At 32.7% G+C, this 17,264-nt stretch overlaps 3 protein-coding genes and 2 long non-coding RNA genes across 8 annotated transcripts in view; 4 read left to right on the top strand and 1 right to left on the bottom strand.

The window, feature by feature from the left end:
- LOC115874773 (E3 ubiquitin-protein ligase Nedd-4) overlaps window positions 1-1,132 on the bottom strand; it is a 46,501-nt gene extending 45,369 nt beyond the window's left edge. For 2 of the 3 annotated variants that reach the window (XM_030890043.1, XM_030890044.1), the window contains exon 1: window positions 464-1,132. In XM_030890043.1, the coding sequence (XP_030745903.1) occupies window positions 464-658 (195 nt within the window). In that variant the 5' untranslated portion in view covers window positions 659-1,132. The remainder of the gene's footprint in view (window positions 1-463) is intronic. The other variant, XM_030890049.1, reaches the window with a different exon arrangement.
- On the top strand, window positions 35-7,492 carry LOC115874774. The gene is made up of 2 exons (XR_004048901.1): window positions 35-369; window positions 7,238-7,492. It is a non-coding gene; the product is annotated as an uncharacterized LOC115874774 (long non-coding RNA).
- A 1,107-nt stretch (window positions 7,493-8,599) lies between these two features.
- Window positions 8,600-11,486, top strand: LOC115874772 (nucleoporin GLE1). Of its 2 annotated transcripts, XM_030890042.1 has the most exons (5): window positions 8,600-8,703; window positions 8,782-9,908; window positions 10,093-10,457; window positions 10,909-11,138; window positions 11,191-11,486. In XM_030890042.1, the coding sequence occupies exons 2-5, from the start codon at window positions 8,896-8,898 to the stop codon at window positions 11,323-11,325; spliced, it is 1,743 nt and encodes a 580-aa protein (XP_030745902.1). In that variant the 5' UTR covers window positions 8,600-8,703; window positions 8,782-8,895; the 3' UTR covers window positions 11,326-11,486. The 2 variants fall into 2 exon arrangements, with proteins under 2 accessions (XP_030745902.1, XP_030745901.1); XM_030890041.1 differs by having other exon boundaries at window positions 8,600-9,908.
- A 2,427-nt stretch (window positions 11,487-13,913) lies between these two features.
- LOC115874449 lies at window positions 13,914-14,807 on the top strand. Its single transcript, XR_004048847.1, has 3 exons — window positions 13,914-13,964; window positions 14,050-14,149; window positions 14,618-14,807. It is a non-coding gene; the product is annotated as an uncharacterized LOC115874449 (long non-coding RNA).
- Window positions 14,808-15,652: 845 nt separating this feature from the next.
- Window positions 15,653-17,263, top strand: LOC115874769 (replication factor C subunit 3). Its single transcript, XM_030890039.1, has one exon. The coding sequence runs from the start codon at window positions 16,108-16,110 to the stop codon at window positions 17,173-17,175; it is 1,068 nt and encodes a 355-aa protein (XP_030745899.1). The 5' UTR covers window positions 15,653-16,107; the 3' UTR covers window positions 17,176-17,263.
- Window position 17,264: the final 1 nt, after the last annotated feature.

Here is a 17,264-nt window from a genome sequence, read left to right as displayed (position 1 = left end):
GTTCATTTATGATTGTTCATTTGTCAAGTTTTTAGAAATGTCGAATCATTCTATCTTTCTGAAATTTTGCTGTAAAATGTTCATTGTTTAAACAGTTTTTACGGCACATGTTCATCTGATAATATGCACAATCAAAGAGAAAAAATTGTTTTTTTCAATACAAATATTATATATTAGAAATTATATATATTATTATAAATGGATACAGCATTATATACAACTTTGATATAAGTTTATTATAGTAGAAATCCTTCTACTGTGGTATTGTTTCCGATGGGTTAAAGAAAAAACTAGATACTATATGTACCAATAAAGAGAGAAAACCATGGAAAATTCAAGTATATGATAAGAAATTAATTATATAGTGCGGTAAGTATAAAAATATAAACAGTTATATATTGGAGCTAATCGGGTAATATCTTGCTCATACTCAAATATAAAGAAATAAATAAAGAAAACCTACCACAGTAGGCATGCAACTAGTTCTTCTCCTAGCATCCTGTTGGACCTGTATAATCGATGGTGAGCGTCTTCTGCGATGGTTTTGATTGCCCCAGCTACTACTTCTAGGTCTGTAGATATGTTCTATCCGAAAACTATCTTCTCTTGAAGTACTCCCATTATTTGGAGGCACATTTCGTGATTGCACCACTGGCATATTCAATTAATTTTCTACCACCACGCGTAAATGTAACTCTATACCATATCAAACGCAACTTTAACGTTAATTATTATCACTAACTGTGTAAAACAAGCTAATAAAGAAACAAACTAACTTTTTACATTTCTGTGGGTTTAAAAACTATAATTTCAGCGTAACCTCGATTATGCTGTTAGAAAAATAAGAAATCTTAAATAAATTGACTACGTAGATATACTGGCACAATAATAAAGGTTATTCTACGAGTTCTTATCTCTCTTAAACAAAATTCACTGTCTATAAAACAGAAAATTAAATTAATACATGTAAATACGAGATAAGGATAATTAATTATTGTTGCGCGTTCGGGAAAAAGAGGATTATAAAAATATAACTACCAGGTTGATGTTATTAAATTCCACGAACAATTATTAAACATTCTTATTTTGTGTCGTACTGTTTTTCTTATACTTTTAGACCAAGAAATTCAATATCTTGATTGTCATCCTGTGCGATTTAGCCATAAATAATTTATTTATTGTTACCCGTTTGGAAAAGACCTTGAATTTTTAAATATAGAGATATATTTATTTACAGTTCTAGCCTCTGTTGTATTTGTATGATTTTGTCATTAAACGTGCTAGTTAAAACTTTTATAAGTCTTACCAGGTACGTTTAAAACGTACGACAGTAGTCGATCCGTTCTGTAGCTACGGGGCATCGGTAAGGGGGAAACGAAATTCTCTGCTAGGGAGCAATTCATGGGCGTGCTATAAATATTTTCAAAAAATTGAAAAATCAGTTTTATTTTTTCAAAGTTTTTCAATGTAAATGAGACATAATCCAAAATTAAAAAATTAACAAAAAAATTATTTTACCGATAACGATTTCACTGTTCTCTAAGCTCGGTCTACCACCGTTTTAATCGATCTTTCGAGTAAAAAGCTAGACGATGCGCCCCGTAAAAAAAAATCGACAAATTTGCAAGTATATAGCTAATGGAATGAGTGGACGGAGTGTTTCGCGGTTCGCGGTGACGTACTCGTCAATCAACGTAGACTCTCTGCTGCGTGTATACTAAGGGTCGGTATTTCTGGTCTTGTGTGCCGATTTTCGTGTGTGCGAAGAGTACGGTCAATACGCTTAGTAAAATATAAGATGTACTGAATAAAGACAGAATAAGGCAAGTATTTTTCCAAGCGCATAGAATCTAGCTTTTAATTAAGTGATTATGTAATAAATACTTCGTATTTTGGCTCTCTCCGACTTACTAGATTGCCATAGCGATTCACTCATATACATGTAAACGTCAACCCAAAGTTTCTCTTGCCAGCAGGGTGTAGGTAGCGATCTATAAAATATATATTGCTGTTTATTTAAATGTTATTTTAAGTCATTAAAACGATTTAAATCAAAAAAAGACTTAAGTTTTCTGTGAGCTTCCAGCTCTGACGGCTTGCTAAGTTATATTTTGTTTGTTTCGAAAACAAGTACCTACTACTTTACATGGATTTTATAATTCTTATTATACTATATAGGCAAAGGATATAAGAAAACTTAGGTATCATTATTTTATTATATATTTTTATTTTTATATTATATATCATGTATTTATTTTTTATATTATATATTTTTATTTTTTCATCTCAATATAGTAATCTTGAAATTAACTTATAACAGATAATGGTATACCCAAATAATATTATAACCAATGATATTCATATGCCTCTTTGTAGTCGTAGCGGTAGAACCCAAATACACGAAAAACATTTCAAATAATGATAGAAGCAAACCACTTGGTATAGGTGTATATACACATAAACAATCGATTTGAGCCGCAGCACCTTATTGCAAGTGGAGGCACATTCAAAATGGCGGCCTTTTTTAGAATTACTGTTTTTTTTGTTTTTTTTTTAAGTTTTTTAATCGATTAAATTAATAAGTGTATTTTGAATTCAAATGCTAATAATAATAGGATTAATACTAATAGGATTAAGTATATAAAATTCAAAATGGCGGAATTTAGTTCTGTAATAATTAGTAGTTGCGAGCTAATTTTCTATCATCCACCCGCGAAATATAAGTTTTGGTTGAAATCAAAAATTTATTATAAGCAGCGGCGCACCAAGAAAGTAATTGTGAGAAGACCTTCTTCCGTCCCCCCTTCCCCGCTTGCCCCCCCCCTAAGGAAAATCTGAAGAAAAAAAATTAAATTTCCATATAAAATATAAACCTTTTACATTAAGTATTGTTACGAATTTACTCTATCCGTGGGTCCCAATAATTCAAAACACTCAGTACAACAACGACTTGACTTTATTAAATCCACTTATTAAAAATCCACAATTATTTTACAATATTTCAATTATTATTCAGAACTTTATTGTACAACGTAAAAACTTAAACTAACTACTGTGTGCCACTGTGTGCTAACTTTGATGTAAACTGCTAGACTGTGCTAGACATAAACTGCGAGACTCCATAAAGGGTAGTATAATCTGGTATAATACCAAACCATCGAAAAAAACGGCATCAGAGGTGGCTTGGAAATGAAGATTGCAGTTATTTTGTATGTAAAATTACAGTACGTCTGTCCGTTCTATAGCTACAGGGTATCCGTGAGAGGGGAAACGATATTCTCTCGATGTTTTTCGTAAAAAATTAGACGACGCGTCTCATCAATAAAAATTCGACAAATTTGCAAGTAGCCAATAAAATGAGTGGGCGGAGCGATTTGCGGTGACGTACTCGTCAAGTCGACGAATAAAATATATATGTTGTTTATTTAAATGTTTTTTGTCCGCATTCCTTTCATAGACACAGACCCAGCAGATGTACTGTATATTGGGAATGTCATCGATCGTAATTTTCCTTAGATTAACAATTAATTTTCAAGCCAATTGAACGCCGTTTTTTTTTTCGATGGTACAGTATAAATTGAAAGGTCGATCTTAACTCATACAAATAAACTTCTAAATTTTGACGCAAAATTCATTGACATAATATGTAGGTATATTTTAGAGCTGTTAATAAAAATATCCAATGAATAACGTCAAAATGTGGCTAAATAAAACTAAATCGGGAACGTTTTTACTATAAACTAAGGAAGAAGAAAGTATTGTCAAATAACAGTCCTCATATAATGTCCTAAAAATATTCTATAATGCTCCCAACATCATCCTTGTCTTATCCTATAAATATCCCAAATAATCGTAAAAGGCTTGCCTAGGGATGTCTTGAAGATGACTTTTTTTGTCCCATCTAGATATCCCATAAATATCCTCCTCTGGTTTTTGGATATCTCTAAGATATTTACTATATCCTTGGTGGATATCCTCAAGATATATATAGGATTGTGTTGTGTTATATGGGATGGAATTCGCCGCCAAGTAGCAGGCCTTACTAGACTTCCACCAAACTGGCCAGATTTCTTAAAAAACCCATTAAAATAAATTGATCTCTTCGTTTTTTTAGCAAAATCTTTTATTGCAGTAGAAAGCAAAATAGTATATGTATCAAATATAGGTGACATAATTTACTCATCAGCAAAGGCAAACTCATCCCTTAATGGTGTAAAATGTACTACTAAAGAAGAAGCAGATGGCAGAATAATATTACATTTAAAGGATGCGGTGCAGCATGGGTCTCAGAACGTGGTAAGTGCGAACAGTTGATACTGATGTATTAGTACTATGTATAGCTTTTTTACGCACAATTTAAATCTCTTGGTCTCCAAAATTTATGGGTTCTTTTTGGTACAAGTGGAAAGAGACGATATTTACGAGCACACCTTATGGCAGGTAAGCCTCTCACACACAAATAACACACTTGGCCTAAAAAATCATATTTTAGATGCTCTTGGCGACCAGGCTAGCGTTCGTCCTGGATTTCATGCTTTTACAAGATGTGACACGGTGTCTTTCTTTTCTTACAAAGGAAAAAAGTCTGCCTGGAAAATATGGAATTCGCAGAGCGATAAGGCAACCAACGCTTTTCAAGCGATTTCAAGCCCATCACTGTCTTCCATTCCGGACAATGTCGTCAAAGTTCATGCTAGCTTGACTGTTCAGATGTACAATCCACTTAGCACTGCAATCAACACTGACACCACAAAAAAATAATTATTTTGTTCTCAAAACAAGCCAATTCATTTGATACCTCCGACTTCTGCTGCACTGTATCAACATACCCTAAGAGCTGCTTACCAAGCTGGTCAAGTCTGGGGTCTTCTTACGATATGGATGACGTAACGCCATCACCTAAGGGATGGGGCTGGGTTGAAAAGAATTCAAAGTGGACTCCCCTATGGTCTGTTCTTCCAAATGTATGGCAGACATGCCAAATGCTCCTGTAAAACTGGATGTAGCAGTAGTCGGTGTAAATGCAAAAGAAGTGGTCTTCCATGTACACTGCAATGCAGTTCCTGCAAAGACATGTGCACCAACAGTGTAATTGAAAAGTTGGTATTTTTAAATATTCTTATAATTTTCCGAGCTAGACTAACAAAAAGTTTCTGACTAGACTTATTCTTTTTAATTTTTTATTTTAGTTTAGAAGATTCCGAAGCAGTGGCGGATACAGAGGGGGGCCCATGGGGCCCGGGCCCTCCTAAAATGTATAAGTTTGGTTAAAAATTAGGCTTTTGGGTTTAAAATGGCTCCCTAAATAGCATATTCTACATTACTTTTTATTTGGGCCCCCCCTAAAATAAATTCCTGTATCCGCCCTTGTTCCGAAGAGTAAGGAATGGTTCCGGCGCCATTTTGTAAAAAATCACGCCATTTTTTTTTTTAATATATATACTTTTAATAAATTATAAAAGTTAAAATTGCTATTCTATTAAACCAAACCAAACCAAACACTTCGGCCACGTATTATTGGCTATGAGAATCTATGAAAATTTTTTATCCTAAGTCGATAATCTTTAGTCTAAGTTTTAAAAATTGCGCCATAATTCCTCAACGTCCACTTCGACCCTAATATTTCAGATGGGTCGTTGTGAGCTAGGCTTGAGCGAAAATAATGACGTCATTAGTGACGTTTACGCCGCGACCACAACGTCCGCGATCGTCATGTGGAACGACCGAAGGCATATTTTGAGCATTATGAGCGCTTAGTGGAACGCACTCTATGAGTACGTTCCACTAAGCACTCATAACGTACACGCTCAAGATCGCGATTTTTCCCGTTCCACTTGCTTGCGAGCGTTACAATCATAAACTCAAGTGGAATGGGTTATGGGGCGTTTTAAGCGTCAATCCTGTCAATGTATGTAAATAAATAGTAAATAATAGTCAAAATCACAGAAGAGAATTCAAAAAATCTGTCTAAAAAAAAGAAATCAAAATGTCTTTGGCGACAGTTGGATATTTGGTGCATCGGAATGTGTCTGAAACTTCTTCATCTAGTTCAGACGAATTAATAGTGGAATGCAATTTTACAAAATAGCGACGTAAAAAGCGAACACTTAGGCCACGTATTATTGGCTATGAGAATCTATGAAAATTTTTATCCTAAGTCGATAATCTTTTGTCTAAATTTTAAAAATTCCAAAATTCCTCAACGTCCACTTCGATCCTAATATTCAGATGGGTCGTTGTGAGCTCGGTGTGAGCGAAAATAATGACGTCATTAGTGACGTTTACGCCGCGACCACAACGTCCGCGATCGTCATGTGGAACGACCGAAGGCATATTTTGAGCATTATGAGCGCTTAGTGGAACGCACTCTATGAGTACGTTCCACTAAGCACTCATAACGTTCACGCTCAAGATCGCGATTTTTCCGGTTCCACTTGCTTGCGAGCGTTACAATCATAAACTCAAGTGGAATGGGTTATGGGGAGTTTTAAGCGTCAATCCTGTCAATGTATGTAAATAAGATGTAAATAGTCAATAATAGTCAAAATCACAGAAGAAAATTTAAAAAATCTGTCTCAAAAAAAAGAAATCAAAATGTCTTTGGCGACAGTTGGATATTTGGTGCATCGGAATGTGTCTGAAACTTTTTCATCTAGTTCAGACGAATAGTGGAATGCAATTTTACAAAATCGCGATCGTAAAAAGCGAAAACTCAGGCCACGTATTATTGGCTATGAGAATCTATGACAATTTTTATCTTAACTCTTTTGTCTAAGTTTTAAAAATTGCGCCAAAATTCCTCAAAGTCCACTTCGATCCTAATATTCAGATGGGTCGTTGTGAGCTCGGCGTGAGCGAAAATAATGACGTCATTAGTGACGTTTTCGCCGCGACCACAACGTCCGCGATCGTCATGTGGAACGACTGAAGGCAGATTTTGAGCATTATGAGCGCTTAGTGGAACGCACTCTATATGTAAGTAAATTTTCTGCCAAGCGGTTTTATTCTATCACGATTTGAAACGTTTTTTGGTCTACCGCTACGACTATTGTTGATTTTGTTTGATTTCTGATTTCTTTGAGAATAATATACCTATAAGATACCTATAAAATTTTCATGGTATTATACCGGGTATTTACAATGCGGTTGTCGGGAACTTCTTTTATAAAATTAGGTGTTTATCTAATTGTACAGGTATATCCCAATATGCATTAATATTAGATTATATTCTTTACAGAAGAAAAAATTGTACGCCGCTGTAAGTTGAACTTGTCGCCATCCAAAGTCGCCACCGGAAACATAGAAAATAACCTAACAGACCGGAACTAAGGCAGTGATGCCACTTCTACCGATTTTTCGGTAGATCTACCGATTTGGCAATCTATCTACCGATCTACCGAAAAGGCTATATTTTCTACCGATTTTCATTCTTCGGAATATTTAGTGTCATAGATATTAAAAAAGAATGTTGTAATAAAATTTGTACGAAATATCTAATGAGTTATATTTTCTTGAATCACAAATACGCAAATTACAGTACACCTATTATCAGGGAAAGTTTCTTTGTTTTGTCAAGGGCAATCTCTTTACTTTTCACACTTATTTTTGTATAGATGTAGCTGACAACCCTAATTATTCCTTTATCGGGGGAAATCCCGATTTTTGAAAACTATAAAGAAGACTAAGTTTCAATTATTCTTTGACATTATGAAATATATTTTAAGTACATTTTATTCTTGGTTTGAGGTCAGGTGTCAGGTGTAAATAAATATTTTAGAGATATCCATTAATTATTATTTATTGACAAAAGAAAAAAAATATATTTCATGACGTTTAGACCAATAACTTGGTCTTTTTCATATTGAGTAATAATCTTCTACTTGTTCCATCCTGAACGTAGATTTGTTAATTTTTGTTAAAACTTATCCTAATTTTTAAAAATGGTCGAAACGTCATGAAATAGTTCTTTTTTCTTTTATCAATAAATAATAATTAATGGATTAAATCTCTAAAATATTTATTTACACCTGACCTCAAACCAAGAATAAAATTTACTTAAAAGCAGACTAAGTAGAGCTTGTGCTTTTTTAGGGATAAAGGGATCAAAAAGTCTCAAATTTCTAAAAATGATTGAATTGTATGATGAAATGTATGTTGATGAAAATTGTATAAGAAGTAAACTTAGTAAACTATCTATGTATCTAGTGAATTCGACTGTTGCTAAATGAGTATAAAGTGCCTCGGTAAAAATTAAATTCCCAAAAGTATTAAAAGTATTTTTGAATAACTTTAGGCAGTATATACTTGGAGAGGCTTTGCAAGAGCATCCATTAAAAAAATTCTCGTTTTTTGGGACTAAAACGATATTTATTAATTTATTTAAGAGTTTCCTCCTGTGTATTCATGTTTAATATACAATTTTGTGTCTGTATTTTTCAAGCATATTTTTATACCCCAAAAACGACTTACTTTGAGCACTTCTTAATAAAACTACGTGTTAAATATCCAATCTACCGATTTCTACCGAATTTTGACCAAGATTTCTACCGATAATAAAATTTTGGCCGCGGCAACACTGAACTAAGGTGCATTTGAACTAAACTCTCTGTAAACTACTTTCATTTCCTTAATAATGTTGGGTTATGTTTTCATACGGTCATTTGTCGTTTTTCGTTGATTTTATAATTTTTAAATCGAATAAAGGTATTTTTGATTTATTATCTCAATGAAATAAAAATGGAAGAAAACAATGAGGACGTTTTAAAAACTAACGTATTTCAGAAAGTCAAGCAAATAAATCATTTAGCGAACGAAGTAACCATCGGTCCAAATATACCCAAAAAAGATACTGTGGGTGAACCTCAGATATCCATTAACAGTAATACAACAAAAACAATGGTAAATTCCGATGTAAATAACGTAAATAAGCTGCCTTCGCGAGAATTTTGGAAAATTATGGACCTTCAAAGACAAGATAAGTTACTGAGAGACTTGAATAGAAGGTTGCAAGTTTTCAAACAATTTGATAAATCTCAACTCGAACAAAGCCAGGAAAAGTGGTTGAAAACAAAACAGAATATTTTGCAAGATGTTGAAAAAAATGAGGCAAACGTGTTGCAAGCAAATGAGCAGTTTGAAGCGACTCAGTCTGCACAGGATGCTTTGTTCAAGCAGCAAACCCAAAGTGCCATATCAAGAATAAAAGCCAGACAGGAACAATTAAGAGAAAAAGAGAGATTGAAAAAGAAGGTTCTGGAAAACGTAAATCAAATTAGGGCCAACCAAGCAAAATTTAATTCAGAATGGCTAGAAATTTCAAAGCTATTAAAGGGTGGCCCTTGTATTACAAACGTCTTGGTAAAATCTTCCAAAAAAATTGATGCAGATCTATTTCAAACTTTGCCTAATGAAATGGCAAGTATTATAGAAAAATGTAAGATAAAAAATGGTAGTGCTATAGATATCTCAGATGTACAAAAGTCTGATGAAGTAAAATCTAAAGTTATTAAGTTCAGAGAACTCTTACAAGAAGCATATGCAGAATATGATAATAACATTCAAGCAACAAAAGCAAATGTACCATCAAACATAAGTGGTATAGAGGTTTCAAAAAACAGTGTCCAAACTATAAATGAACCTGAATTGAATCTCAAAATTGTTGAATGTAGTGAATCTCAAACCTCTGATTTAGAAAAACTCTCAAAATGTATAGATATGGGTGACCTTCAAATATATGCAGAAATAATGGATTTCCATGACATATTTAGGCAAAGTTTTGCACAGTTGGAATATGATAGTACATTAAAAACTTTTAAATTTGATTTGAAGAAAGCTATTAATATTCCTGTAAACTCTCTATCTGGTGTGACATCTGACCATATCATGGACAAATATCAAAAACTTCATAGGTATGATTGTAGAGAAAACAAGCACATTCAGGGACGGTCAGCTGCTGAGTAAGCAACTTCCCTAAATGGTCCCTTTTTACATGCAAAAAAGTCAGCCGCTGAGCAAAAGTCTCATCGGTCAGTCAGCCACTGTGTTCCCTGAATGCGCAAAATTATTTACATATCTTACATTTTACTTTTACAGGTTATTAAGTGGGCAAACAGTTCTGATAGCTGATAAACAAATAAATGCTTCTAAACATCCACAAGGAATTGCATTTTGCACTGATTTGCTTGCTAAAAAATTTGTAATACAAGGAGATCTAATGGTCTCCAGCAATCCAGAGTCAGCATTTTGTTATGCTTCTGTTATCTTATCATTGTGGAATGATTTTCCCAATTTCGGAAAAGTGCTATTAGCATATTTTTACAAATTTTGCCCATACTTGGTGCCCTATTACATTCCAAAAGAAATGGGCGAAAGTGATGAGGACTACTATTTGAAATTGGGATACCAGTATAATGATGGTGAAGTAGAGAAACAAGACAAGTTTTTAAAAAGGATGACAGGTGTGTTTATAATTACTCGATTATATTTATCATACATAAGTACTTTGAAAAATTACACATATACTAGATGATATTTATGATAATACAGTGGAGTTGAACCTTCAGTGTTGTAACAACAAAATAAAATACTAGTTCACTGCAACACACCAGGAAACTTTAGTTTTAACATTGATTCGCATTTTTCTAACCATGGTAGCATTTGAGCAAATGGTTAAAACTACTGTAAATAATCTATTGATAATAAACATGGTTAGCAAAACGTGTATCCAATGTTCTGTTTTTAATGTATTGTGGTGAAGATATAATTTAAGCATACTAGCACAGGCTAGCAATTTCTAAAAAAAAATTTCACATGTCCAACATTTTAAACACATTGTATATATTTTACACCCTTAGTGGTGGATTTCATTACTTATTCATGTGCAACATACTCAATAAAGATCTTTTTTAGGCATATTAAAATTGTACTTTGCAATATTAATAAGCAAGCCTAAAAGAGGGCAGAATATTTCACCACACAATTTAAAAAATGGCTGGAGATGGCTTGCCTCCTTTTTGAAATTAGAACCTCAAATTGACATTACTGCTACAGCATTACATGTTTTTCTGGAAACAGCTGGATTTGAAATGGAGAATAGATATGGAACAGTCTTTCATAAAGTACTGAAGTGTATTTTGCAGGTAACTATTTTAAATGAACATGTTTGTTTTTTGTTCACCAGTATATTTTTAGATATTTATGCCTAAGTGTCAACAAGTTCAGTGTACGGGGGGAGCAGTCACAAGACTTGAATTACTCTTAACTGAATATCTTAAAACCAAAAAGTTCCAGAAACCTCATGGCTTTATGGATTATGCTATGTGGTAATATGTTTTATTTCTGTGTTAGGCTGTAAATATATACAATTTTTTTTTATTTTACAATTTACAAAAAGTCTCACAATATTTTAAACTGTCCAATTGATTTTGATGCTGTATTGTTCAGACTTTCTATCTTATTATTTCTCCAATAAATTAAATTGACTCTTTTACACTTGTAATTACTAATCTCTTTCCAGGAATGTTTTTTGCTTCTAATTCTAATCTAGTGACATTCCACTGAGAGTTATCAGATTCCCTTTCTGCCCATAAATACAAAATGCCTTTTTGTTTGGATCCTTTCAATGAAATTTCATATTGAGCCTTATTATTCTCACAGAAATTTTTTTCCTTGTCATCTATATTTATTGATCCAACTTTTATTGGTTCACCTAATAAGTTTACTGCTGCAGGGTGAGCACGAACTAACTTGAAACCATCCTTACAGAAAGAAGTATCTCTAATATTTTGTTGTATTTTATTTCGAGCTAAAAAACCCATCGTGCAGGTTGCTATTCCACCGATTGCTGCAATTTTTACTAATGTTCGATTACTAATAGTCATCCTTGTATTCCAATTATTTTAGTTTTGATCACAGATAACAGAACTAAGGTCTAAGGTTTTGATTTTGGAAGTTCCCAAAAATACTTTGAATTTTCGAAAAAAATTTAGGTCATGTTATAAAAAAAAAATCTTCTTAAAAGTTTCATATCTCGGTCCTGCTCGGTACCTCTGTCGGTCTCGGTATTCTCGATTTTTAACGTCTCTGTTTTGCTGCTAAGGTTGTTTCTTGGAGCCTACTTTATTTATATATACGCGGACTCCGAACCGCGGTTCTCAGTTCTCAGCCATATTGTCAATGACACAGTAAATGCAGTAAATGGCCCAATGCCGTCTCTAATAGAACAGCCTTGGGGCGAGATATATGACGTCACGCTAGTTAGATACTACGGATTAATAAATATGTTGTAGAATACATGGAAAACATAATTATTCCTCAGATTTTTGGTTTGTATTTTAAAAATTATATAGTTCACATGAAATATACATAATATACAGTTAATAACTACAACATATATCCCTATTTATAGTAATAAATACTTTGGCAAATAAACTATGAACCCTACAAATGCAGCAAATGTTTTACAATATACAAATAATGTATTACATAAGATATTGGGTAAAATGTAAATATATTTTAAATTTTGGGGTTTGAAAATCGATCTAATTTAACAAAAAACATTCAATATCTACTAATAGTGATGTATTATTATTTGCATTCACAAAATTTATATGTATATTTTGCAAGTATCATTTATTAACCTCACCTCAAACCTTTGATATTTGAAATTACATACATAGGTTACATAAACTACACCCTCTACATAAACTACATTAACTACATGTAATGTAGTTTATGTAGTTTTTAAAAGTAACATGTAGTTTTCCGAACCCTGCCGGCCAGCCGCTGTGTGTGTTCCCTTGAAGCCCCGTTCTCAGAACTGCGTCGTGTCGACAGCGACACTGATTGACACTTCAAACGACCAATGGGAGCTGTACTAAATTTAAAATTGACAGCTGTTTGAATTTTGTACAAATCTCATTGGTCCTCTTGACGTGTCGCTGGCGACAGTCGCTGTTCTGAGAACGGGGCTTTAAGCCCCGTTCTCAGAACAACGTCGTGTCGCGGGCGACACAGTTTGACATTTCAAACAACCAATGGGAGCTGTACTAAATTTAAAATTGACAGCTGTTTGAATTTTGTACAAATCTGATTGGTTCTTTTGTCGTGTCGCTGGCGACAGTCGCAGTTCTGAGAACGGGGCTTTAAAGTCCCGTTCTCAGAACTGCGACTGTCGCCAGCGACACTTCAAAAGCACCAATGAGATTTGTACAAAATTCAAACAGCTGTCAATTTTAAATTTAGTACAGCTCCCATTGGTTGTTTGAAATGTCAAACTGTGTCGCCAGCAACACGACGTCGTTCTGAGAACGGGGCTTAACGCTGCCTCAAGGATATATAGAATAAGGATATTCGACTGGCCCAAAAAAAACGTGCCGTATTTTGTCGAGGAAGACGATTTCGTCACGACCAATGGGCGTCGAGTATTTGAAATTGAAACAATATAAATTGACGGTAACCTATGTTATTTGATTCATTTCACTGACAAATGTCATGAGATTGTTATTGTAAAACCAAACGTTTTTTGAATAAATAATTTATTTTAATGGTTTGGCCTTCTGTATTCTGGTATTTGTCTACTAATAAATAATATCTTATTTTGTATTTCGATGTATGGAAATCCGCAAGTTTTGTATCTGAAGCCGCAAAGAAATTTCGCTCTATAGTGAGAAAAATGTTATATCTTTTTAGACGCGTAGAATAACAAAATTTCTTATTTCAGATGTTCTAAATGTGAGTGCTTAATGTCAAAAATTAAAATATATACTTGAAATATTTCAAGTTATACCCTTTGCCCTTTGAAAGTAAACAAATATTGAAGAAAGTGTTGTGCCTTCACAGAATTTAAATTGGCATTAGGAATAGATTTCCTTGATTTAGTAATGATATTGCTCATAGAAATTGATAATATACTATTTTATATTCACTCGTTCAAGTGCTGATCTATTTTTAAATTGAATATTTATGTAAGTATTATGTATAACACAATATAAATAATTTAAGGACATAAGAAATTAAAATTTCAAGTGCCAATATTGATTATTTTTCCAGTTTTATTCAAATATATTGAAATTAATATGGAAACAAAAGTTCATAAATATTAGTTTGAAAAGCCATGTCAGAAGAGTAGGATTAAAGACAAAGTATTAAGGTAACATATATTTGCATAAAGTTTTAATAACACTGAATTTTATTTGTTTATGTTTATTAATTAAAATTTAGTTGCAATTTATTTCATATTCTAATATTTTTGAGAAAATTTTACTTAGATACATACCTGAATATTATGCTGCTTTTTATTTTAAAGTGTGCCGACTGTGCTGTTATTTTATACTAGTAATATTGTATACTGTAGGTATCGTTATTCATATATAGTTATATATATATATATCAGTAGTATAGATACTTACTTTCTTTCTATGCGTACTTATATCCTTTATAGTCTTTCTAAGTGCATATAATACTACTTTTTTAAGAGAAGGCAGTTTTTAATAATCTATTGTTAATTCCCCTAATTCTGTGTCCCCTGGTTCTGCTATACAACAATTATATATTTTTTTATCATTACTGATTTTAAAAGTTTCTTTTCAAAGAATTTGACCATATATTTTTTTTTCAGAGTAATTGGGCTGTTCCTGAACAATATTGAATATAAATATTCAAAAATATGATAAACTGCATATCCTACTAAGTAGATCAATACCAAAATTCCATTAGAGAAATAAGTTAAAATTATGTTTTACTTGTATAATTTTCTTGCTATTTGTCCACCATTATTTGTGACTTAGAAATTAAATAGTCAAAAAGAATTTAGTACCAGTTTTTATTTCCCAAAAAAAATAATTGTTAAATAATTACATATTGCTTAAGATACAGTATATTATATTGTGTTTATAGTTGATAATTCTAGTTCTTAGTTGTTTATAGTTGATAATTAACAATATTTCTGATGTTAGATATTATATTAGATAAAAAATTTAATTACCAACAGCTACCTACCTATGTAGCTGCAGATTATTATATTGTGTAGTAGGTACTGTATAATTCTTTAGTTCAAGAAACAAATATCAGTACAAGTATATAACCAAAAAAATGTTGATGCAAATTCTTTGTATAACATACGTACCCCTATGGTATTCAACTTTTCATTGTTCTTTTAATTAGATACACAATAAGCACATTAATTCGTTTATTAAACAACCAAAACTCTAACTACTTAAATTCACAATATAAATATCACAATAAATCTCATAACCTAACTTGCTGCTAGAATTTCTTTCTTGTTATTCTATGTTCCTGTATTGTTATTCTTCACATTATCAATTTCTATGAGCAATATCATTACTAAATCAAGGAAATCTATTCCTAATGCCAATTTAAATTCTGTGAAGGCACAACACTTTCTTCAATATTTGTTTACTTCCAAAAAATGTCAAAGCATATAACTTGAAATAATATTTCAAGTATATATTTAAATTTTTGACATGCACTCACATTTAGAACATCTGAAATAAGAAATTTTGTAATTCTACACGTCTAAAAAGATATAATAACATTTTTCTCACTATAGAGCGAAATTTCTTTGCGGCTTCAGATACAAAACTTGCGGATTTCCATACATCGAAATACAAAATAAGATATTATTTATTAGTAGACAAATACCAGATATAGAAGGCCAAACCAAACTCTAGGAAATAACTTTAAAATACATTATTTTTTCAAAAAACGTTTGGATCTATAAATTACAATTATAATCTCATCACATCTGTCAGTGAAATGAGTCAAAAAACATAGGTTACCGTCAATTTATATGTTTTCAATTTCAAATACTCGACGCTCATTGGTCGTGACGAAATCGTCTTCCTCGACAAAATACGGCATATTTTCCTACATAGCCCGCTATAGGGAGTTGAATATCCTTCTTCTATATATCCTTGCGCTGCCTGAACGCGCACAATTTAAAAAAAATGACATTTATGATATAACTAACCTCAAATAGTTTCAGTTTCAGCGCCTTTTCCTGTTTTGATTTGAAAGGGCTCAAATTTGCTGTTTATCTGTTTGCTTTTATTTGCTTGTCTGTCGTCTCAAAACCGAGGATTTCTCAAAATGAGTTTATTGTGGGTTGATAAATATCGACCAAAGGATTTTGCATCGTTGGACTACCATATCCAGCAAGCACAGGAACTGAAAAACTTGGTAGAGCGCAGCGATTTTCCTCATATGCTTATATATGGCCCTAGTGGTGCTGGTAAAAAGACTAGAATAATGTGTATTTTAAAAGAACTTTTTGGCCCGGGAGTGGAACGCTTGAAAATGGAAAATGTAACTGTTACAACCCCTTCCAATAAAAAAGTTGAAATTATGACTGTTAATAGTAACTATCATATTGAGATAAATCCTTCAGATGTGGGCATATACGATCGCGTCATTGTAATGGATTTGATCAAAAATATTGCTCAAGGACAGCACATTACTACCACAAACAATCCCAGAGATTTCAAAGTTGTTGTTCTCACAGAGGCAGATAATTTAACCAATGATGCCCAGCATGCCTTAAGAAGGACTATGGAGAAATATTCCAGTAATTGTCGGCTCATATTGTGTGCCACTTCATTATCACCAGTAATCCCAGCCATACAATCCCGTTGTTTATTGGTGAGAGTACCTGCACCTTGTATTAAAGAAATTGTCAATGTATTACAGAATACCTGCAAAAAAGAGGATGTAAATCTGCCTCTTCCCTTTGCTGAGAGCGTCGCAAAAGCATGTAATGGGAATTTGAGAAGAGCAATTTTAATGTGTGAAGCATGTAAAGTTGAAAATAACACTTTTCAGGACGTCAGCAACATTCCTCACCCCGATTGGGAAATTTTCATACGAAAAGTTGCCAAAAGTATAATGGACCAACACAGTATTTCTAACATAATGAAGATTAGAAATCAGCTATATGAATTACTCACAAATGGTATACCTGCAGAAATAATTTTCAGGAATATTGTGGAAGGTCTTGTTATAAGGTGTGACCCAGAAGTTGTTCCTTATTTGGTAAGGGAAGCAGCTATATATGAACACCGTATGACACAAGGGAATAAGCATATTATACATTTAGAAGCATTTGCTATTAAGGCTATGTGTTTGTTTCAAAAAGCATCTATTGAAAGACATATTCATTAATTGTACATTGTTTATCTTCAGTTATATTTTTGTAATAAAATTAGCAGAAACATTTGAAGCGCCTTTAAAATAAAAAGTATTCTTAAATG

Source organism: Sitophilus oryzae, unplaced genomic scaffold (assembly GCF_002938485.1).
Source record: "Sitophilus oryzae breed Bouriz unplaced genomic scaffold, Soryzae_2.0 scaffold_1297_pilon_pilon, whole genome shotgun sequence".
Classification (NCBI taxonomy): Eukaryota; Metazoa; Arthropoda; class Insecta; order Coleoptera; family Curculionidae; genus Sitophilus; species Sitophilus oryzae.
The sequence above is the reverse complement of the archived record's forward strand: the minus strand, read 5'-3'. Positions and strand labels throughout refer to the sequence as shown.

What these genes read in the sequence shown, in the direction of transcription:
- LOC115874769 (XM_030890039.1), top strand. Translation starts at nt 16,108, where the DNA reads ATGAGTTTATTGTGGGTTGATAAATATCGACCAAAGGATTTTGCATCG.
- LOC115874772 (XM_030890041.1), top strand. Translation starts at nt 8,737, where the DNA reads ATGGAAGAAAACAATGAGGACGTTTTAAAAACTAACGTATTTCAGAAA. An exon ending in GTTTTTAAAAAGGATGACAG is followed by an intron (nt 10,458 to 10,908) that starts GTGTGTTTATAA and finishes GATCTTTTTTAG; the next exon opens with GCATATTAAAATTGTACTTT. An exon ending in TACTGAAGTGTATTTTGCAG is followed by an intron (nt 11,139 to 11,190) that starts GTAACTATTTTA and finishes GTATATTTTTAG; the next exon opens with ATATTTATGCCTAAGTGTCA.